General features: G+C 37.8%; 1 protein-coding gene across 1 annotated transcript; it reads left to right on the plus strand.

Annotated features, from left to right (window-relative positions):
- Positions 1-12,606: 12,606 nt before the first annotated feature.
- LOC100716435 (olfactory receptor 6C75-like) lies at positions 12,607-13,560 on the plus strand. The gene has a single exon (XM_003466123.2). It carries the CDS (start codon positions 12,607-12,609, stop codon positions 13,558-13,560), a length of 954 nt encoding a protein of 317 aa, XP_003466171.2.
- Positions 13,561-25,329: the final 11,769 nt, after the last annotated feature.

The following is a 25,329-nucleotide window of genomic DNA, read 5'->3' on the forward strand; positions in this document are numbered from 1 at the left end:
TGTTCAAGTTACAGGATTAAAGCATACAAAATGGACATTCAAACAGTGAGACTGCAAACAGTTGTTTTCAATGATCCAACAAACACTCAATAATGTGTTCATCTATCTTAACACACCTAAACACACTTGTCGGCATCATTTAGAGCACTTTTTCCATCTCTTTTTTACAACATTTACACATTTTGGGTTTTATTACTCCCATAGTTCTTATTACTTTCTTTGGAAGAGAATAAAACCAAATATGACAAAACAAAGCAGTCAGTCAAAACAAAGCATGGACATAGTACATGATGTAAAAACAGAATACAAGGTAATCAACAATGGTTACCATAATGCCTCTTGCTACCTTAAAAAGAATTGCCTGTATCAGTAGGTATAACAAAATTGAACAAAATAAAACAGAACAAGACCAATAAACCTAAACACTGGAGACATTACAGGACTTCACAAGATAGTAGTCAAACCAGAATGGGCATTATAGTGAATCTTTTTACCTTCAAAGTAGTTGCCTATACCCTCAAACTTGACACTATCATACAGAATGGAAGAGAGTAAAGTCACGCAAAACAAGATAGTGGGAGCTATATAGGGCTTCAGATCAAGTTAATAGGAAATCAAAAAGTTACTATAATATATCCTGCTAATTTTTTTGATTTTTTCCTTTAATTAAAAAATAATAGTAATAAATAAATAAATAAATAAATTTTTTTTAAAAAGGGGGAGATTGAGATAAAAGAGGACATAACAGCATAACAACACAGATCAAAGCATTACAATTTCAGCAACTTATTGCTTCACCACAAGATAAGTCGACTCAATAGTTGTTACCATAGTGTCTCCTTCCTTGAAATATTTCAGTACAACTTCATGTACTATGGCATCAAACATATCAAGGCAGTGTGAAACCATTCAAGAGGATGAAATTATTACAGGGTATTTAGAACCAGCTGATGGAAAACAAACAATAGTTTCTATATTATCACTTTGCCTATAAATATTTTTGCTTATACTATCACATATTATAAAATCCAGTAAGATACAACATGATAAAACCAACGGAGACAGAAGACAGTTTGGTGTCACTTCAAAACCTGATGATATTAAATCAGCACTAGCTATTATGATGTCTTGTTTTCTTCAAAATAGCTGTTCACATCATCACAGGCAATATCAAACAGCACAGAATAAAACCATTCCAATTAATGAGTGAAAACTTTTTAATGCTTCAAAGCCACATAATGGGCAACCAACATTACCACATACTTTTAAATATTTGAATCATTTCTTACAATAGGGAAACTATTCAGTATTCATACATGTGAGTTTGATTTATTTCACTTATGAGTATGGTCTCAAGATGCATCCATTTATTTATGAATATCTCAATGTGATCCTTCTTTATAGCTGAATAGTACTCCATTGTTTAAAAGTGCCACAATTGTTTTATCTATTCCTCAGTTGATGGACACTTAGGTTATTTCCAAAATCTGGATATTACAAACTGTGCTGCTATAAACACGAGTGCACATATATCAATGTGGTATTCGTTCACATGTGTGATTCAGTTATGTTATTTCTTTGCTGATTTTCTGTCTGGTTGATCTGTCCCATGGTGTCAATGGTGTGTTAAGATCTCCTGTTACTATTGTGTTACTGATAATTTGATTTTTCATTTCTGTTAATACTTGTTTTATAATACTGGGTGCTCTGGAATTTGGTGCATGCATATTTAAGATATTTATGCCTTCCTCTTGTAGTTTTCCCCAACAAGTGTGTAGTGACCTACTTCATCTCTTCTGGTCATTATTGGTTCAAAGTTCACATTGTCTGCAAACAGAATGTCTAGTCCTGCGGTTTTTTGGGTTCTTGTTGAATGAAGTATTGTTTTCCATCCTTTGATTTTCAGTCTGTGAATATCCTTTTTGGTTAGATGGGTTTCTTGTAGACATCCTATGGTTGGATTTTGTTTCTTGATCTATTCTGCAGTCTTTTTTTTAATTGGTGCATTGAGGTCATTTAAATTAATGGTTATAATTGTTATATGTTGGTTTATTGTTGACATGTTAACTTTTTGCTGTTGCATCTTTATCTTTTTGTTCTGTTTAATTATCTGCTTTGCTTAGTGGTTTTTTCCCTAAGTGTATCTAAACTGTCTTTCAATATTTTCTGCAGGGTTGGCTTGGTGATCATGAAGTTCTTCAGCTGTTCTTTGTCATGGAAGTATCTTATTTCACCATCGATTTTGAAGGACAGTTGTTCAGGGTACATCAGTCTAGGTTGGAAATCATTTTCCTTTAGGATCTGGAATATTTCACTGCATGTTCTTCTTGACTTTATTGTTTGTGCTGAGAAGTCTGCTGTGATTCTGATAGTTTTTCCTTTATAAGTGATCTGTCTTTTCTCTCTGAGCTTTTAATATTGTATTTTGTGTTGTATTTCTGGGATAGTGATTATTATATGCCTGGGTGTATTCTATTTTGGTTATGAATATTTGGAGTTCTGTATGCTTCACTGATCCTGATGTTGGTTTCTGATCTCATGCTTGGGAAATTTTCATCTATTACTTCACTAAATATCCTTTTGATATCTTTTATGTCGTCCCCTTCTTTTTCATTAATCCCTATCAATTTTATGTTGTTTTTCTTTGCATCATCTTGCAGTTGTTGCATTGTTATTTCTTGATTCTTTGGTATTTTTAAAAGATCTTTCCTTTCCTGCTCACTAGCTGCTATCTCGTCTTCAAGGTCTGAAATTCTACCTGCACTTTCATTGAGGCAATTTTTACAGCTTTCAGTGTAATTTTTGATTTCTTGTGTATGTCTGTGCATCTGCTTTATGTATTCTGTTTGTTTCTTATATTGCTCATTTAGGGATTCTATCTTTTTGTTTAGTTCCTCCAATTTTTTAACTATGTCTTGTTTGGATATGTTCAGCATCTCTTCTATTTCTTTTATCATTTCTTATTTTACCTGGGAGATTATTTCTAGTTTGAATTCCTGTAAAGCTTCTCAGAGTGGCTTATTTATTTCAATTGCTAGGGCTGGAGGTTTAGCTCAGCGGCATAAGCTCCTGCCTTGGAAGCAGGCAGTCGTGAGTTCAATCCCCGGTACCGATAAAAAGGAAAAAGAAAAAAAAAAAAAAGGAAATTTATTTCAATTGCTATTATGTCCGATATTTTAAGAGTATGTCATATATTTTCTTCTATGTACATTGCTCCTAAGGTTTCTTTGGATGGGCTGGAAACTTGAGATTGGAATGTGGTCTTTCATTTTGTCATTTTCCTATATTTCTGTGTTTCTAGTGTAGTGAGTATTATTCTAAGGCTTCCTCAGGGTCTGTTAGAAATCCTCTACTATGCCCTCAGCACCTGGGATTCTGGCACCCACTTCCCTGGATTGATAGAGGGTCACTGGTGGTGGAGCAGGCCAGTTCAAGCCCAGCCTCTGGAATCAGTGGCTCCTGCTTGCTTGCTTAGAACTCCACAGTCCGCTAAGCAGAGCTGGGAACTGGGAGGCTGCTGCCGGCATCCCAAACCCACTGAGCTGTTCTATTGCACCTGGAAGCCGCAAGGTTTCCTGGCCAGAGCCGAGTGATGGTCCCAATAAGCTGGATTGGTTGTTTTCTTGATGGAAGCTATTCTTTCTGGAATCAGATGAAATTTCAACTCTGTTTAAATTTGCATATCTCGAATGACCAGTGATGGTGAACATTCCTCATGTATTTCTTTTCCATTTGTATATCTTCATCTGAGAAATGTGTGTTCATCTCAAACACTCTTAAGGATAGGAAGGGAAGGAACACAGTGTCAGCTAACAGTGGCCAAGCTATAACCACGCTCTATTGAGGCAACACAGATGACACGGAGCAGCAGGCCAGTTGCACACAGTGGACTCAGTGCTCCAGCCCCCCTGTGCATCCCCCTGCAAGCTGACCCCATATTTAAACAGAGGCTGTTGACCACACTTATCAACCCCTCGGGTGCTCAACCTTCCCAGAAAATAAAAATGCATCTAAGATGATTTCCATTAGTTTAAGAAAACAATAGTACCTTCAAAATCCCTGAAATTAAAAGTACATTTCACTGAACTTTTCCTAAAGGTAGATTGAATTTTACATGTAATACAATTTACTGCTTGTGAAATTTTACCTAAGTCCCATGTGTTGTTCACTGTTTCACACATGAAAAATTATTGTTTTAAGGTACTTAATACAAGAGAACATGACTAGTTCTCTTATTTTTTTTATCTAAGGGGATTCAAGATTTTCTCAAGCATTGTACTGCCAATCCAGAGCTCTCCTGTTACACATGAAGGTAGATATTTCCATTTGAAACATATTTAAGGACAGAAAACAAAATCAGAGTATGTCAAAATTTCAAACATTCTAATATAACTGTGAAAACCAGTTGAAGATGACTTCATCCGACTGTAACAATGTAAAGGTCTTCCAAGAGACCCAATTTTAGTTACAAAGCTCATGTTGGATCCCCAAGCTGAAAGCTACACCCAGAATTTTTGGTTGCGTAGTTTGTCAGTTTTGTCCCTAAACCCAACCCTAGCAAATGTTAAAGAAAAACCAAGGAAAAGACATGTGAATCAAGAGCTCTTTTTCAGGTTAAGATTTAGCATTCTTTTTCAGGTTAAGATTTAGAAGGCAAGACCTAAACTCTGTATAGTTTTATCTACTGATGAAACGGTAATAACAGTGAGGGAGAAAGAATCACATGCTATTTCTCTAGGCTCTCTGAAATAATCCAGCGGGTTCGAGCTCTTCCTGCTCTCTGCATTACCTGGTAGGAGGCGCCCCCAGGACACACATCCTCACCTTGAGGAAGTCACTGCACCTTTGTGGGACCCACGCGTGCCACCTGTGGCCTTCCTCTCTGTCTGCCGTGTGTGAGACTGGGAACACAGTGGCAGTGAGGCAGTGAGTGGTCTGCACCACGACCAGTCTGGATGGACAAAGTTTTCTTTTCTGTATTTAACAAGCAGATATGCCCAAGCATTTTTGAGTCATTTAGCAAAATGTGTCCTAGTCTGTGGGAGACACCCGGGAGAGGCAGAGACATTATTCTAAGTGGACCCTAAAGGAACAATTAAGTCAATGTCCTCTTTTGCTGGGGACTTGGCTGCCATGGCTGTTTTACAAAGGCCAGTGTTGACTGCACTCCAAATATATGAAAACATGGGAAGCCCCATGGGGCTCATGGTTCCTGCACTGTGTCCCTGTGCACAGAAGCTGGGGCAGAGCCTCCAAGGCTTAGGTGCTCAGAACAGTGTGCCCACCCCTGGGTCTTGGGAGGCGATGGCCCCTTACCACCCCTCCGTGTCTGTGACCTCTACCCTCTATCATGGGGGCCATTGCCCCTATGATTCCCTCCTGTCCAAACATGTTAGAAACATGCTATCCTGGCATGTTAGAAACATGGAATGAAAACACAAAATAAGGGTGAACTTACATAAGTGTACATAAAAGAAATGAAAACATGAAGGGCAAGAGATGTCTTTCCATTTTCTGACATCCTCTTCAATCTCTTTTTTCAGAGCACTATGGTTTTCTTCATAGGGGCCTTCTGCCTGCTATTGACGGTGGTTCATAGGTATTTAACTTTTTAAAGCTTTGATAAATAATATTTTTCCTAGTTTCTTTTTCAGTGACATCATTGTTGGTGTTCAGAAATACTGTATATGTATTTGTTGATTTGTATATGTTGATTTTGTATCCTGCTTTTTTGCTGACTTTAATAGTTTTAAATGGCTTCTTTTGGAGTTTGATATTCCATGTCAAGGACCATGTCATGCATGAATAAGGATAGTTTGACTTCTTGTTTTCCTGTACATGTTTTGTTTTTTTCTTACTTGATATCTCTGACCGAAATTTTGAACACTATCCTGTGTAGTGAGAGTGAAAGCTCTTGTCTTGTTACTGATTTTAGAGGAAATATTTTCAGATTTTCCCATTGAGTACATGTTGACAGTGCATTTGACATCTATTACTCTTAACAGACTGAGATAAGGTCCTCATGTACCTGTTTGCATCAGTTTTTATTATGAATGGAGGTAGGATTTTGTCAGAAGCTTTCTTTGTGTCTATTGAGAGCAGTGTGGGATTTTTTCCCTTGCTTCTGTTTATGTGATGAATCACATTCTCTTGGTTTATGTGTGCTGAACTATCCTTGCATCTCTGAGACAATGCTGGCTTAGTTGTGATGTATGATCTTTTTAATGATTTGTTGCATTCTCTTTAGAAGTATTTTATGGAGGATTTTACAACTACATTCATTAAGAAGAGTGATCTGTAATTTTTTTATTAAATCATTTTCCAGTTTTGCAATCTTGCTCTACCTTTCAGTTCATTAATTTTCCTCTATGTTGTCCCTATCTGGATGCTGGGCCATTTATTGAGTTTGTAAAATTTGTATCATTGTTATGTTTTCAGATTTCTATTTGTTGGTGAAAACTTTTAAAATTTCTTTTTTTTGCAAAAGTTTTGAAAATATTTTAATGTATCTATAATTCATTAAGTGATTTTATGATGTCTTCTTTTAATCCTTTGTCATATAGTACCAATATCTTTGTCATCTTGAGGTTAGTGCTACTGATTGTCTTTTAACATTTCGGTAGATGAAAGCTGGCCGCCATCAGGATCCTTTAGCTTGGTAGCCAGTGGGAAATGGGAGAAGGCTATGCTTATGGCCATCAGGGAATCCTTGTTGTAGCCAGGAGGTTCTGGAGAAGTCTGCTGTGCCCTCCAGTGCCTACCCAGGAAACTAGGTTTAGAGAACTCAAGTGCCTGGCACATTCCCCTATACCACAAAAGGGCATAAGATTCAGGAAGCACCTGGGACTCTGCAACAGGCTTTTCAGGAGGAAACTAGGAAAATGTCAAGATGAAGGAGCAAAATACAACCTTGGACCTCCACCAGACAGAGCAGGTACAGAAGATATTGACATACAATAAATTGGAAATCACACACCTGAAATTTCTGAAATGATAGCAACTGAAGGGAAGAATCAACTTCATCAGGTCGTAAAAGAAATCAGATCAGATACAGTATCGTAGGCAAAAGATGAAATGACAAACATAATGAAAGAATTGCTGAGTTCATCTAAAGAAGACAGATAAAAAAGAGAAGCAAATGAAAATTATGGGAACCTTGAATTAACAAAATAAGAAAGAATTAGAACTCATGAAACAGATTCAAAGAGATACAATGAAATTAAAAACTCCACTACATGCTGGGAAAACTGCTTGAACACAACTGAAGATAGACTTTCAGAACTTAAAGTTGGGATTTCAGCTGAGATCATCAAAGAAAAGATCACTGAAAAATAACAAGAAACCCTAGAAACAACAATTCAACAGCTGCAAGACAATGCAAAAGAAAAATAGTTTATTATTGATAGCTGCCAGCAAAAATGCAGGAGTCAATACAAGTGACTTAATAAGGCTATTTACAGAAGTGATGGCAGAAAACTTCTCCAGCTTAGAAAAAGTACCTGACACGCAGATAAGCAAGGCATCTAGAACTCCAACTAGCCATAACCAAATTAATCTACACCCATAAAATAATAAAGATCCCAGAAATTTATCACAAGGAAAGAATATTAAAAACTTTTAGAGAGAAGTAACTGATCACCTATAAAGAAAATCCATCAGAGTCATGACAGACTTTACAACAGAAACCATCAAGTCAAGAAGAGTTTATAGTAAAACTACTATAATAAAATCAACATGGTACTGGAATAAAAACAGACTGAAGATCAATGGAATAGATTAGAAGATACAGCTACAACTACAAACAAACTCAGTCACCTTAATTTTCATAAAGGGACCAAAAACATCCAATGAAAGAAAGACAGTCTGTTTAATAAATGGTGCTGGAAAAATTGGCTGTCAATACGCCAAAAACTAAAACTAGACCCATGCCTTTCACCATAAACTAAACTAAAGTCTAACTGGATCAATGATATAAATATTAAAACAGAAACAGTAAATCTGTTGGAAGACAAAGTAGGTAAAAATTTGAAGACATAGAGGTAGGTAGAAAATTCATGAACAAGAATCAAACTACATTGGAAATACTTCCCAGAATCAATAACTGGGATCACGTCTTATTAAAGAGTTTCTGCATCTCAAAAGAAATCCCACAAATTGGTAAAAATCTTAGTGAACAAAGGACTTCTGTCTAGAACATATAAAGAATTAAAAAAAATCAGACCTCTGAAATTCAAAGACCCAATCCAAAAATAGGCATCTGATAGGAATGCACAGTCCTCAGAGAAGAAATACAAATGGCAAATAAATACATGAAAAATGTTCATCATTAGTCATTAGAGAAATGCAAATTAAAACCACACTGAGACTCCATCTCACTCTTGAAAGAATGGCCAGGATCAAGAAAACCAACAACAAATGCTGGAGAGGCTGTGGGGAAAAAGGCACTCTCCTGCACTGTTGGTGGGAGTGTAGGCTGGTGCAATCCCTGTGGAGGTCAGTCTGGAAATTCCTCAAAAAGCTGAGATTGGAAGTCCCATTTGACCCAGCTGTTCTACTTCTAGGCATATTCCCAGAAGAACGGAAAACATCACACCACAGTGATATATGTGCACCTATGTTTATAAGGTATGCTCAACTATTTCAAAGAAGAGACATTACGGTAGTTACTGTTGATATCCAGTTGTCTTGTGAAGTACCATGTTGCAGCATTGTTTTGTTCTTACTTGCTTTGTCTGTTCTCTTTTGTTTTATTGTTTTTAAAATAAAAAAAGAAGAGCTTGTAGTGAAGTATTTCAAGTTCTGAAAGAAAACAACTTCCACACCAGATTGATGTACTCTGCAAAACTATCTTTCAAAATTATTGGACAAATAAAATACTTCCATGATAAACACCAACTAAAGGAATTCATGACCACCAAGCCAATACTGTGAAGAGTACTAAAGGATGTTTTAGAGATACAGATAGATGACTATAATTCCAGGAACAGCAAAAACAGGGGATAGCAACTGAATGGAGAGGAAAAGCAAGGGGCCATTATCAGGAAAACAGCATGGCAGAGACAAGCTGGTACATGTTGGTCATAACCATTAATGTAGATGGCTTGAATTTAACAGTAAAAACAAACACATGAATAATGGATTAAGAAACAAGATCCATCAATATGCTGTGTACAAAAAACACATTTAACTTAAAAGAAGATTCATAGACCTAAAGCCACAGGAGAGAAAACAATGCTCCACATAACCAGGAACCTGATAAAACAGGGGTAGATTTCCCATCAACTGCAGAATGGATAAGAACGATGTGTTACTTTTATAGAATGGAAATCTACTCAGTTATGAAGAAGAATAATTTTGAGCCTCTTGTAGGTGAATGAGCACAACTTGAGTTCATGCTTATGAGTGAAATGATTCGGACTTAAGTGGGTGCACATGGTGTTGTCTCCCTAGGATTAAAAAACCGAGTGAGTTATTGGGATCCAAAATGTACAACAGATATTGTGAAAGAGAAAGGGGCGGAAATGGCCAAAAGTGGAAGGAACAACTGGCATGTGGGAAAGGAACAAAGAAAGGAAGTATGGAAAATATTATCTACAATACATATATGTGTATATATTTGTGCCCCTGTTAGTGTATTTTATATATATATCATGCAAGTCGTAATTTACAAATCTTGAGGTAATCACATCTACTTCAATTTTCAAGAGTTTTGTGGGAATAATCAGACATTTAGGACTTCATATTATATATTTTCATATATAATACTATGGATAGTATACTATGTCATATACTGTATTATACCACAGTATACTGTACTATATAGTATAATATAGTATAATAATTACGTACTATATAGTAAATAGTATACTATATATTATGCTATATTATATATAGTATACTATGTAATATATTGTATAGTGTATATATTGTATGATAGTATATATGATATATAAATGTATATATATGATATAACATATATGTAGTAGAGTGGTATATGTTTATTATATATATATATCTATATATAATAAACCAACAAGAGCACAATACATAATCTCTCTCTATAATATAAATATGAAAATTATCCTATTAAGTTCCGGTAGTTCAACAACAAAGAATTGGTTGACCTTGCATTGTTTGAAAAGTTTTTCAATATATGTAACACATTAATCATTGTTAATTCCTTTATAGTCTGTTTTGAAATGCTGTATCATCATTTTTACCCTTTTTCTTTTCTCATTTTAAAATAAAAAATGTAAAACTCAAATGGAGATGACGCTAATTCTTGGTGTGGTGAGTAATTTTAGACAGAAACTGGACATCTGGGCACTATGGTTTGAGACCTCAGCTCTTACTGAAGCCTCATGTCTCCTTGAATGCTCTGACATTGTTCTGGCATGGGGAGGCTGAGGTCCACCTCACTGCTCTCAGGAGCTGTCCAGCCCCAGCCAAATCTCTCAAATTCCCCACAGCAACGTCATGCACATGGTATTTTACAAATCCTGAGGTGGTTTTATCTACTTCAGTTTTCAAGATTTTTATGGGAATAATCAGACATTTAGGAGCTCATATTAATATATTTTAATACATGATAATTATGGTGCTAAATCACAATGTTTTATTCTTATTATTCATAGTAATCATTTTTTATTTCCAACAGTGCTGCATTAGCAGCCACCAGTGATCTACAGGGACAATGTTCTCTAGCTGGCTTTCTTACATCTTCTCTAATGGTGTCCTTGGTGCTGTCCCCTGACCCCAGTGGATCTGGGTTGTTATCAAGAGACAGTTGAATGGGAAACATAAGTCAAGTAGGTTCCTACCACCTCCATTTCTGCTCCTGTTGGTGTACTATCTGGAGGGCAGGTGGAATCACCAGTCCAGTGCCCTAGACTACATTTTAGAAAAATCATGGGTAAATAATGGGCTAGTTGGAGAATCCATTGTCCCTTGTTCTGCTCTGGAGTTTTCTCCCAGAAAGTCACCCCTTACTGGTGCAGGACCAGGATGGGAACCTGGGGGCACAAGGAGGGCAGGACAGCTGCTCGGGATTTCAAGTGAGCCCACTCCCAAGTGCGCCAAAGCACCAAGGTTTGTGCTCTGCTTTCTTTTCCTCGATATCAACAGGTGAGATTTCACTGCAATGTCTCTTTGGTTTTTTCCCACAAATGAGAAGGGAATTCACTGAAGAAGAAAGACTTACAAATGAGATAAGAACTAAGGAGTACTAAAACCCAAAATGTGTAAATTTTGTTGTAAAAAAGAGAGGGGAAAAAAGTGCTCTAAAGGATACAATTGCAAGTGTGTTTAGGGGCGTTAAATAGCTGATCATATAAATGTTTTTGGTTGGATCATTGAACACAACTGTTTGCAGTCTCTCTGTTTGAATGTTCACTTTGCATGCTTTGATACTGTGACTTGAGCAACTATCTCTAAGATGATAATGTGTAATCTATTAACTGGTGATTTCTTACTTTTTTTTGTAGTTCTGCATTACTTGTACCCTTACACTGCTTTGTTTTGTTTTGTTATTCTCTTTTTCCTTTTAAATAAAATTTTTTAAAAATGAGATGCACATGTTAAAATTTTCACTCAGACAATTTAAGGACATCTCCAATGTGACTGTTTACTTACATTTCAGCTCCATAGAGCATTATCCATTTTGGTCAATGGCAGTGTGAATGAGCAGGGACCAGAGTTCTGGGCACCGTGAGATGACTGTGAATGAGCTGTGGCCCTGCAGTGACTCCACCGCCTCACCACTCAGCCCTGGTGTGACTAGAACATCTTGCCTAGAACATTCATTGCTTGTGATTTGAAACACTTGTCACACCCTGCGCTCATCTCTCACGCAAAAGCAGGAGCATTTGGCTTGGCTCAGTAAGACAGCAGAGTCAGAGATCTGAGATGAACACCAGTTGACCAAAATGACGTCTCAAATAAGAATTTTATGATTTAAGGGGAAGAAGAGAATATTTCTTCTACTAAGGTAAGCAATAAAGGGGGTCAGAAACAATCAGAAAACCATTGTTAGAGGGAAGGGATTCAGACTATCTTACTGCTTAATGCCAAGCATCCTTTAAATTATGGACTGAAGGTTCTAAGCATAGAATACCTCTCTTGACTGACCACTTAACAGAGAAAAACACATCTCTTACATTGACCTACCTCAGGCTGTATGTCAAAATGACCCGGAGATAGGACAGAATTCCATACCATCATGTGTGTGTGCATATGTGTGTGTAAGTGTGTGCACATGTGTGTGTATATGGTATTGAGGATTGAAACATGACCTAACGAATGTTAGGTAAGTACTGTGCCACCTGCTATGCACACTCAGCTACAGTGTGTTTGCTCTGCAGTTATAGTTTTCCTTTCAGATAACTGAAGAACATTTGTTACTTGGCAATATACTATATAGGAAAATGAGTAATACTGTTAAAATTGCACTAACTATATGCACATTTCTTATTTATGAAACAATTTTTTTTAAAATAGCAAGCAAATCCAAATGCAATGTTGAGGTTATTTTATGTGTTTGATAAAAATATGTTCTGCATTTTTCAGCGAGGAAACTTCCATGTATTTCAATGGAAATAGATTGAAGAAATGCAAAAGCAAATCCAGGCAGAAGGGAACAGCACAGCTGTCCAGGAGTTCACCCTGGAGGGCTTCCCTGCAGTCCAGCACCTGGGGAAGGTCCTCTTCCTGCTGCACCTGCTGGCCTACCTGGCCTCTGTCACGGGGAACTCTCTCATCATCATCATCACCTGGGCTGACCGCCGCCTCCACACCCCTATGTACTTCTTCCTCAGCACTTTCTCCTTCTGTGAATGTGGTTTCATCACCACGGTTATTCCTAAACTCCTGACCATCTTTCTGTCAGGGAGACAGACGATTTCCTTTGCTGCCTGCTTCACACAAGCATTTGCTTTCGTTTTCCTGGGTGCAACTATTTTTTGCCTGATGGCCATCATGTCCCTGGATCGATTCCTGGCCATCTCCAAACCTCTGCACTACCCCACCATCGTGAACACAAGGACGTGCATCCCGCTGGTCACTGCCTGTTTCTGTTTGGGATTTCTGCTTATGGTGATTCCGGTCATAAAGCTGTCCCAGCTGTCCTTCTGTGGCCCCAATGTCATCCCTCACTTCTTCTGTGATTTGGGACCCTTGACAAGGCTCTCCTGTCCTGAAAGCAGATCTATTGAAATGTTGTTCTACAACCACGCCTTTGTTATCATTTTCACATCCTTCCTCATCACTGTCCTCGCCTACAGCAACATAGTGTTCACGATCCTGCGCCTCCCATCAGCTAAGGAGCGGAAGAAAGCCTTCTCCACGTGCTCCTCTCACCTCATTGTCCTCTCTCTGATGTATGGCAGCTGCGCCTTCATCTATGTGAAGCCAAAGAGAATGAGCAGACTGGACAACAACCGAGAGGCTGCTCTGGTGAACACGGTGGTGACCCCTCTGCTGAACCCCGTCATCTACACCCTGCGTAACAAGCAGGTGCACCAGGCACTGAGGGACGCTCTGTCCAAGGTGAAGCTTCAGAAATAGAATCAAAACATTTTAATGGAGGAATTCACCTTCCATTCCACTGAACAAAATAGTTTTCTATTTCTAGGTTCATACTCTGAACTTTTAGATGATGTCAATTTTTTTTAGGTTCTGCTTTTTAATCCACGGAATCATGGTCAATGTATTCAGTCACCCAATCTTAAAGCTCTAATAATTTTCTTCATATTGTTATGAAAATATCTTCCTGAATCATTTCGTTAACTTGAAAGCAATCACATTCAATGCATTTATTAAAGGGTCTATTATACACATATTTGTTTGATATATTGTTTCAAAACCTTAAGTCTGTGGTTCAAATATGCACCTGTGATGAGAGCATGGAGTGGAGAAAGACATTCATGAACACTGAGGATTGCAGAGAGCTCCAAAGAAGATGTAATGTGTCAGCTTATAGAATTGTAGAGGGTGGCAACGTATTCCTTAAAATGATTCAGTACTACTGTTTTAAAGGTTGCATATTTGATATACAGATACTAATTTTTTAAAATTTTATTTAAGGAGAAAAAAAAAGCAGAGAAAGGGTACAAGTTATACAGATTTACAGAGAAAAAAAATAAACAGTAGGAAATCACTAGTTAATGGATTACATATTGTCATCTTAGAAATAATTGTTCAAGTCACAAAATTAAAGCTTGTAAAGTGGACATTCCAACAATGATACTGCAAACAGTTCTGTTCAATGATCCAATAAAACTCAGTGATATCATTTTCTGTCTTATACACTTAAATATACATGCAGTTATATAGTTTAGAGCACTTTCTTTTCCTGTCTTTTGTACAATGACTATTACACATTTTGGGTTTCATTGCTCCCACGGTTCTTATTACTTTTTTGGAAGAGAGTAAAACCAAATGTGACATAACAGAACAGAGTCGGTCAAGTCAAAAGGGTGGACATAATAGATAATGTAAAAACATAATACAAGCTGATCAACAGTGGTTACCATAATGCCTCCCGCTATCTCTAATAGAACTGCCTATATCATTAGTTATAATACAATTGAACAAAACAGTAAAGAACAAAACCGACAAAACCAAACCATTGGAGACATTGTAGGTCTTCAAAAGTAGATAAAAGTCAACGAGAATGGGCGTTATAATGAATCTCATTATCTTCACAGTTGATGCCTAAACTTTCGAACCTGATACTATCCAGCAAAACAGAATAGGGGAACATCAGTCAAAAACAAGATGGTGAGAGTAATACAGGGCTTTAAATCGAGATAATGGAAAGTCAAAGTGGGTTACTATAATATATCCTGCTATTTTTATTTATTTTTCCATTAATTAAAAGGATAAAAATAAAAAAGTAAATAATGGAGTGGAGATTGAGATAAAAGAGGGCATAACAGCAAAACAGCGCAGATCAAAACATAACCATTTAAGCAGAATACTGTTTCACCACCAGATAATCCTGACATAAAAGTAGTTACCATATTGTCTCTTTCCTTGAAATCCTTGAGTACAACTTCGTATACTGTAGCATTAAATATATCAAAACAGTGTAAAACCATTTAAGAGAATGACAGCATTACAGGGTATTTAGAATCGACTAACAGAAAATGAACAATGGTTTCTGTATAATCTCCTTGTCTTTAAAAGGTTTTTGCTTATACTATCGTACATAATAAAATCTAATAAGATACAACCTATTTAGACCAATGGAGACAGAAGAACAAAAGCTTGATGAGACTTCAAAACAAGATGATACTAAATCAGTATTACCTATTAAGGTGTCATTTTCTCCAAAATACCTGTTCCTATCATCCAATCTTCTCTGCCTCATTTCTGTTGAGCTCTTTTTCTGTCAGTAGCTGTCAGTTTGTCTTCTTCATTTTGTTCTCTGCTCCATTCGTTGTGGCTTCCCCGCCACTATTTCTGGATTCTTTGTATTTTTCTTTTTTTAGAATATCCTGCAATACTCTCTGTAGAGTTGAATTGGTGGTTGCAAACTCCCCCAGTTCCTCTTTATCCTGGAAGCACCTTGTTTTTCCATCAATTTCCAGGGACAGTTGTGCAGGATATCTCAATCTTGGCTGGAGATTATTATCTTTCAAAGCTTGAATTACTTCCCCCCACACTCTTCGTGATTTGATGGTTTGTGCAGAGAAATCTGCTGCAATTTTGATGGGTGTTCCCTTGTAAGTGGTCTGTTTCTTGTCTCTGACAGCTTTTAATATTCTGTTCTTGTATTGAATTTCTGGAATTTTTATTATTATATGCCTGGGTGTTTCTCTGTTAGGGTTGTAGGTAGCTGGGGTCCTGTATGCCTCATACATCTGAGTATCTTTACCTTTTGCTAAATTAGGAAAATTCTCCTGGATTATTTCTGTGAGTAGCTTTTGTAGTTCATTTGTTTGTGTCCCTACTTCTTCTTTTATGTTCTTAATCCTTAAGTTGTGGATCCTCTTATCATCTTCTTGTCTTTGTATTATTGCTGTTTGTTTCTTTGTTATTTTTAAGAAGTTTTTCATTTCATTCTCCCATATTAAAAATCTGCCCTCCAGTTCAGATAGTCTGTCCTTAGTTTCTTTCAAGCTGTTATGCCAGTTTTCGATAGACTTCTTAGTTTCTTGGTAGTCCCTTTAAACCTGCTTCACTTATTCTATGCTTTCTCTGTTTTCTCCATCAAACAATTCTCCACTCTTTTTCTGTTCTTCCATTCCACCATCTGTTTTTTCTTGGGTGGTGCTTAGCATTTCTCTAACTATTCTGCATAGCTTCAGGTCATTGATAATTTCATTCCTGAACTGATCTATGAGGCTCTCTAGATGGCGCTTTATGTCTATTGGTGCGGTGTCCGCTATTACTTGTTTCTCAGAATTGGGGGCCAAGGAGCCTTTCTTGTTGCTGCCTTTTCCCATATTCTTTGTTCCTTGTATATGCAAGCTTACATAGGAGGCCCAGCTTCTCTCCCTGTCAGCCACAGCCTGATCGAATTGCGGTGGTTAGGTGTTCCCACCCACCGCAGCACACCAGGAAGTTCCAGACCAGGCAGCCTATGCAGGCCTGCCCCTCCCAGCCACGGTCAGGCTCTGGGATCTGGATTGGGCTAGCCTACTGGGTCCGCCAGCAGTGTCACGTAGGCTAGGCACTTTTCACCAATCCTGCCTGAGAGGGGGATGTGTGGCTGAAGTCACCACCGCGCCCTGCTCCCGCAGGACTGCCCGGGCCCAGAATGTCCTCCGCTGGAGTCAAACTGTGGTAGAGTGTCAGTTTCTCTCACTCACCTCACCACAAGTCAGTGCATGCCTCCCTGCCTGTCCTGTTTTCGACTCCGTTCGAAGATTCCCGTTCTCAGAGCTTCTGCGTGTCTCTCTCCTTGCCGAGCTGATGTAGAGGCAGCCGCCTGCGCAGCGGGAAACCCAAATCGCTGCTTCCAATGGTGCAGGCTCCAGCCTCCACACTGAGGCTTTTCTGTTCCTGTTTTAGCACCAGGACTGCGTTCCAAGTTGGTTTCTCTCAGCCCAGTTCATTCCTGAGTCAGCAGAGCATATCTCCACCAGCTTATGTCTCCTTACTCCGCACCCTTCCTGACTTCTGAGCCGAGTCTTTCAGAGAGCCTCTGTAGTAGCTGTTATCTGTCCATCATATTCTCCCAGAAGCGCACAGATACTAATTTTTACAAGTACACTTCCACTTTGATGGAAATATATGATGTGTCCAGATGAAATTGAAAGTCTTGATTAATTTGTCTGTCAAACAGGACAGAATTTCAAATAAACACAAATGACCAATTGGAAATGGGATTTATAAGAAGGAATTGAATATTTTTCATTGTTTCCTTGCCACAGAAAATTTCAAGAAGTTAAGATAGTTCAAATAAGAAATGAAAAGAATGCTAATTGGGCTTATAACGTCTCTGCAGAGGGATCTGCGAGTGAGTCTCTACATCAGTGGAGTAGAGGCTTGGGTGTGATCATTTCTGGTGTCATTTTCAGGCTGATATGAAATCATAGTCCAGATTGACACAAGCACAGTGTGAACATGTCCGATAGGAAAATCGTGGTCTTTCTAATGGAAAAGTCTTGTTACGGCTGTGACTGTGTTTCGTTATTAAAGAGTATGCTGCAAAATGTGGAACCTGAGACAAAATTGTGCACAAGAGCTTGTTTGGCATGGGTGGTTGAAGGCATGTATGTCATTTGGCTTTGTGGCATTGTTCTGTGAGATTGGGAAACATGAATGGCTGTGGTGGGGAGATTCTGGGATCATAAATATGAAAGAATTTGAAGAATAGGTGACAACGAACAGAATATATAGTTTTGTATATTCTTATTGTACTTAAGTATAGCTATAAAACATTATGTAAATTAGTGTTTTCCCCCTCACACTGGGATATTTGTTTTGCTAATGTAATTTATTCACTAGTTACTTTCTTTGTCCAAATGACCAGTGATCTGTGTGGTCCCTGCTTTTTTGAGGTCCTTAAAATTTGAAATTTTAATGGTAGATATTGGAAACCTGACTTGGAATAAATGGATAAAATATACAATTTAAAGAAATACATAATTTAAAATAATTGCTTCTATGTTATTAGCACAACTTATGCCACAATTTGATATACTACAGATATACTACAATTTGTTTATCCATGATTCTATTGACAACTTTGAGCAGTTTCCATCTTTGGGCACTGTGACTAATCCTGTTGTGCTTATGTATTTGCTTGAATACTTACACGTAATTCTACTGGGCTATGAAAGGGATTGTGAGGGCAGAAAGCACTCGGTGCGCAAGAGGTTTCCTTTGGGGTGACATATAGGTAGTTTCCATTTTTGACTGTTGTGAGTTGTACTGCAGTGAACATCTTTGTGCATGCAGTTGCTTGAATATCAGTTTTAATTTTTTCATAACTAAAAGAAATTTTAGTTCTTTTATAAACTAGAATAGGAACTGTGAAGGGAGGACTTGGGAGCACCTGACTGGAGGTTGAGTGATCTCCTTTTAGCTGGTGAAAATGCTTTGCAACCAGATAAAGGCATTGATTACACATATTGAACGTCCTGCATGCTACTGAGTTGTTCACTTTTTAATGACTAATTTTATAGGTGTGCTGATTTCAATTAAAAAATCCATATTCTAAAAGGTTTATATATTGTTGAAAGTTTTACAATAAAAAATGACAGCTCCTCTTAATCAGGGCTGCTGAGTGGGAGATACCAGCTCTCATGACCCACCATAACCTCCACTATTATAAAACAAAAACAAACAGGAACAGAGAAATGAAGTAACTCTGGGAGAGCTCAATTGCTCATTTAAGAATTTGCATCAGTGCGGGACGCAGAATCAGTAGGAGAAGGTCTGCACAGAAGGACCGCTGGTGAGCGTGGCATAGCTGACCTGCCTGGAGATGGCTGAGAACAGTGACAGAAGTGGAGACTTTGGCATTATCTGTGAGGCAGGAGACACTATATTCTTCCGTGAGCTGTCTGCTAAGGACACCAGCATCCCTTGTCTCTGAAGGAACCTATGATTATTACTGCTAGGGACCCCAGAGACAGAGCCTTGACTATATACACCTGCCCTTCAACAAACTGCCATTTCCACTCTGGGTACCAGGTTTGTACCTTTCTCCATCCTGGGCCCCCACCTGACCATGAAGCCTTGGCTGACCTAGGATTGCTCATACTGCAAACCCGGCTCTTTGGATGCAGTGCTCCTCCATGTTCCATACACCAGAGCCACTGTAGAGTTGAGTAACTTGGTTCAGATCCCAGAGCCAAGGTGTCTCTCTTGACAAGGTTCCCCTGTAAAGACTTCAGCTCAGCTCCCACTGAGAGCTACCCTATATTCTGACCCAGGTTCTGAAGCTGACTGCACAAGCATGCTTCGCGAGCTAGACTCACTGTCATCCTGACCAAGCTCATGCCCCTGATCCTGGTCTCATGTGTACCTGCTCTTGGGGCCCCAGCTCAGCTGCCATGGACAGCCGGACCCACTCTGACCTCAAAGGCACAGTAACCAGTACACACCCACGTTCCCATCTTCAGTCTCCTGGGTGCTAAAGAGACTTGAATCCCATCACAAACTTGGACCTGGTGTATCAGTATCTGGATAGTGTCACCATAATCACCCCTACCCCACAGCTGTAAGCACCCCATGTATGTCCCTGCTTCAGACCTTGGGTCCCTGGTGACTCTATGAGTTCTGCACCTTAGACACCAGTGCCACTGCCACAGAGAAAGGCCTGAACACCTCACCCAATGTCAACAGGGTTTCCTGGGTTATGACTTTCAGGACAGCCTGGGCTCTAAAGAAAAGACTTTTTCTCATAAACAAGCATGTAAGCAAAGTTATCTGGCTAGCTTACCCTCAGCAATGGAGGAGAGACAAGAAAGGCTGAGGGGTTCAGAACCACTAGAATTTATTACCTTATAAGAACTGCTGCAGGAAGTTCTTCTGTCTGAAAGAAGAGGACACTAATTAGAAATATGAAAATATGTGAAAGAATGGACTTACTGGTGTATAGTAAAATTTAAAATATTCTCATACAGTAATGATACCAGATTTATATCTTTAGTATAAGTTTAAATCTGAATTATGAAAGGTAATGACCACTATAATATGTTAAGTGCAAACCATATAATTGATATAAAATGTGGCAGGCATGGATTAAATTTAAACTTTTTTTGTCTGATCAAATTTGTATTGTCTCAAGTTGTATCAATTTACCTATAATACTGTCGTTCATGTTTATTTATTGCTGTGCAGTAATCTGTTGTATAAAACACCTGTTTATCCATTTCCTGCTCAATGGGCATTTGGGTTGTTTCAAAGATTTAGCTATTACAACTTATGGTGCTATAAACATAAGTGCTCATATATCACGGTGGTGTGATGTTTTTAATTGTTCTGGGAAGATACCCAGGAGGGGAATAACTGGGTCAAACAAGGGTTACAATCCTAGTTTTTGAGGCAGCTGCATAGTGACTTCTCCGGTGGTGACACCAGGCTACACTTTCTGGAAATAGGGTTCCATTTTACCCATAGTCCCCCCAGCATTTTTTATTGGTTGATATCTTGGTGATAGCCATTCTTTCTGAAGTGAGATGAAATCTCAGTGTTGTTTAAATTTGTATTTCTTGAATGATCAATGGTGTTGAACATCTTTTCACATTTTTGTCATTTGTGTTTCTTTATCTGAGAAGTATGTATCCATCTCAAAAGCCCACTTTTGGTTTGCATATTTGAATTTTGATGGCCTAAGTTCTTTCAGTTTTTATGTGCTCTAGATATAAATCCTTTTTCTGACTGACAACTGCTTATAATTTTTTTCCCGCTCTGTGGGTTGCCTTCTCACTTTGTTGGTAATTTCCTTTGTTGTGCACAGACTCTTAAATAAAGTGAGATCTCATAGGTTGATTCTTTGTGGTATTTCCCACGCAATCTGGATTTTGTTCATGAACTCTCTGCCTATGCCTATGTCTTCAGCATTTGTACCTATTTTCTCTGCTAATAGATTTAGTGTTTCTGTTCTAATATTCAAATCTTTGATTCATGTTAACTTTAGTTTCATGCCATACTCATAGGTGAAATAAACCAGACTTATGTGTGAAAATATTGTATTGTCTCATTGTGAGATACAAAAAGTATAAAAAATCCAAAATATACAGTGGATAATGTGAATAGGGAAGAAACTGTCCAAAAGAAAAGAAAGACTGTAATGGGAAAAATGGAAAAGGGAGGGAAGGAAAAGAACAAATATGCATGGATATATATATGTACATACACACAGATGATTAAGATAGTTATACAGATAGTTTCTGGTCATTCACTGAAAAGAAACTTTTGTGGTAATAAGTTTTGGGATTATATTTCTTGCCTATATCATGTACTCTGCACAATTACTATAACAATATACAATTAATTACTATGATTCTCCTGCTAGCCTGTTTTTCAACTCTGTTTGATTGTTATTTTAACATTTATTGTGTTTAAAATAAAATTGTTAAGTTATTATTGGCTTAAAGTAACTGTTAAGAATTTTACATTTTAAAGTATTTTATGATGATCATAAATTATGATCATAAAATCTGAAACAGTTTCACAAAAGGTTCAAAATAACGAATTAAAGCAGGCACTATGGAAAGTTATCTAATAAAAAGGAAGGAAGGAAGACAGGAAGGAAGGCAAGGAGTAATAGAAACTTTCTCCACCTTCCCCTCTCACTTCTCTATGGAGGGTTCCTCCATTGTACACGATCGTCTGTCATGTTTATGCTTTTAGTTGCACATTTGTGTTTTCAAAATCGTGGTTTGCATTTTGTTTTCCTCACTTTATGAAATATTAGTCATAGATACTAGATACTAATTTCTGGAGAAGTTTGTTATATACAAAAATGATTCTCTAAATCAGCAAAACAAGAACAGAAAAGCAGAACCAAGAAAGTTCAACATCTACAGTCTAACAAGGAACATACCAAAATAATTTATAATAAAATATTTAAAAGTAGAACATTGTTCTTCATTCAGAAGATTAACTTCAAATAGTGTTTCAGTTTTGATTTTAGACAGATCAGTCTTTTCTTCTTGGGGACAATCCTTTTTTGTATGTAATAATTGCATTTATTAATAGAAATTAAACGTAAATAAGTCCTTACCTACAAAGAAGAGCCCAGGCCCGTACGGATTCACTGCACAATTCTATAAGAAATACAAATAAGACCTAATGCCAACACTCCTCAAACTGTTCAATGAAACTGAAAGGGAAGCAATCCTTCCTAAATCTTTCTTAGAAGCAAATATTACTCTAGTACCAAAACCTGAGAAGGACCCAACTGAAAAAGAGAAATACAGATCAATGTCCCTAATGAACACAGATGCAAAAATCCTCAATAAAATATTGGCAATAGGATGCAGCAAATCATCAAGAAGATCATACACCATGACCAAGTCGAATTCATCTCAGGCATACAGGGATGGTTGAACATATGTAAATCAATAAATGTAATCCACCACATCAATAGAGTCAAAAGTAAGAATCATATGATCATTTCTATAGTTGCAGAAAAAGCTTTTGATAAGGTCCAACATTCGTTTATGATAAGAACCTTGCAGAAAATTGGAATAGATGGTCTTTACCTCAATATGATAAAGGCCGTCCAAGACAAACGAACAGCCAGTATCATACTAAATGGCCAAAAATTGAAGACCTTTTCATTAAAATCAGGCACAAGACAAGGGTGTCCCTTATCACTTCTCATATTTAATATAGTACTGGAAATACTAGACAGAGCAATTAGACAAGAGAGAGAAATAAAAGGCGTAAAGATAGGAAAAGAAGAAGTTAAATTATCATTATTTGTAGATGACATGATACTCTACATAGAAGACCCCCTAAACACCATTGAAAGACTCCTAGATGTAATAAATAAATTCAGCAATGTGGCTGGATACAAAATCAGTACTCAAAAATCAATAGCATTCCTTTACATTATCAACAAAATCGCAGAGAGAGAAATAAAAGAAGCCTCCCTTCACAATAGCAACCAAAAATTGAAATATTTAGTCATTTTTCTCATGAAAGAAGTGAAAGACTTATACAGGGAAAATTATAATACACAGAAAAAAGAAATTTAAGGTGATCTCAGAAAATGGAAAGACATCCCTTGCTCATGGATAAGAAGAATAAATATTTTGAATATGGACATTCTCTCAAAACTGTTATACAGATTCAATGCAATCCTGATAAAAATATCCTCAACATACCTCATAGATGTCGAGAAATCACTCCTAAAATTCATCTGGAGTGAGACAAGCCCTAGAATATCAAGGACAGTTCTAAGCAGCAAAGGCAAGGCAGGAGGCATCACAATCCCTGACTTGAAGTTATACTACAAAGCAACTGTAGTAAAATCAACATGGTACTGGAATCAAAACAGACCCGAAGATCAGTGGAGTAGATTAAAAGATACAACCACAACTACAAACACACTCAACCACCTTATCTTTGATAAAGGGGCCAAACATGGTCATTGGAAGAATGACAGTCTCTTTAATAAATGGTGTTGGAAAAACTGGCTCTATATATGCCAAAAACTAAAACTAGACCAATGCCTATCACTATGTACTAAAATAAAACCTAAATGCATCAAAGACCTAAATATTAAAACAGAAACACTAAATCTATTGGAAGACAAATTGGGTAAAAACATTGAAGACAGGAATAGGTAGAGAATTCATGAACAGGTCTCAAACCTCATGGGAAGTACTTCCCAGAGTCAACAACTGGGATCACCTCTTATTAAAAAGTTTCTGCATGCCAAAGAAATCTCCAGCAGAGTGAAAAGAAAACCCACAAACTGGGAAAAAATCTTAGCAAACTGTCCCTCAGACAAAGTCTTCTGTCTAAAACATATAAAGAAGTAAAAAAAAAATCAGACTTCCAAAATTCAAATACCCAATCCAAAAATGGGCATCTGAGATGAATATACAATTCTCAGATGAAGAAATACAAATGGCAAATAAATACATGAAAAAATGTTCATCATCTATAGTCATTGGAGAAATGCAAATTAAAACCACACTGAGATTTCATCTCAGTGATGTAAGAATGGCCAAGATCAAGAAAACCACCAACAAAAAATGCTGGAGAGGCTGTGGGGAAAAAGGAAGTCTCCTGCACTATTGGTGGGAGTGTAGACTAGTGCAACCATTGTGGAGATCAGTCTGGAGTTTTCTCAGAAAGCTGGGATTGGAAGCCCCATTTGACCCAGCTATCCCACTTCTAGGGATATTCCCAGAAAAACTGAATGCATCATACCACAGTAATATATGTGCCCCCATGTTTATAGCAGTACAATTTGTAATTGCCAGATCTTGGAAACAACCTAAGTGTCCATCAACTGAAGAATGGATCAAAAAGTTGTGGTATTTTTATACAATGGAGTACTACTCAGCTATAAAGAATGATCACATTGAGATATTTATAAATAAATGAATGCAGCTTGAAACCATAAATGAAATAAATCAAACTCACATGTATAAATACCGAATATTTTCCCTAGTGTAAGAAATGATGGGGTTTGCCCACCAATGTGTTAAGGCACACGAGTGCATCCGCTGTGAATCAACTTCGCCCCCACTGGCAACCAGATGGTTCCAAAGACAGCCTAAATTGATAGCAACCAAGGAGTGTAACAGTGGCGGCAGGGAGCTCTGCCCAACCTGCGGGAACTCTCTCCCTGACCTGGGGACCCAGGCCAGTTCCCCACCGGGCCCGGGGACCAGGCCAGATCAGAGACTGTGGCAGCAGCGGCTGGGAGCTCCACCCAGCTTGAGGAGACACTCTTCCTGGCCTGAGGAGCAGTCCATAGTTCCCTGCTGGGTCCAGTGAGTGGGGCCATCGCAGGGTACCCCATCCCAGGCTGGTAGATCTCTCTCCCACATGCGGAACAACACTTGAAGCTCCCAAATACAAGAAAACGACAAAATGAAAGTCCAAAATGCAATCTCAAACATCCAGCCCATCCCAAGAAAGCCCAGGAGCCATGTGCATAGAAGAAAATACATGCCACAAGACTGAAATACCTGAAATAATGGTAACTGAAACAAAGAAGCAACTATGGGGAGCCTTAAAGGAATTCAAATTAGAAATATTCTCTCAGATGAAAGAAGAATTGACAAAAGAAATGAAGCAGATGCTAAACATAGCTAAAGAAGAGGCAGTTAAAAAATTAGAGGAACTAAACAAAAAGATAGAATCCCTGGATGAACAATATAAGAAACAAACAGAATACATGAAACA

This window comes from Cavia porcellus, unplaced genomic scaffold (assembly GCF_034190915.1).
Source record: "Cavia porcellus strain 051 isolate PalLab524CR breed Dunkin Hartley unplaced genomic scaffold, mCavPor4.1 scaffold_23, whole genome shotgun sequence".
Lineage (NCBI taxonomy): Eukaryota > Metazoa > Chordata > Mammalia > Rodentia > Caviidae > Cavia > Cavia porcellus.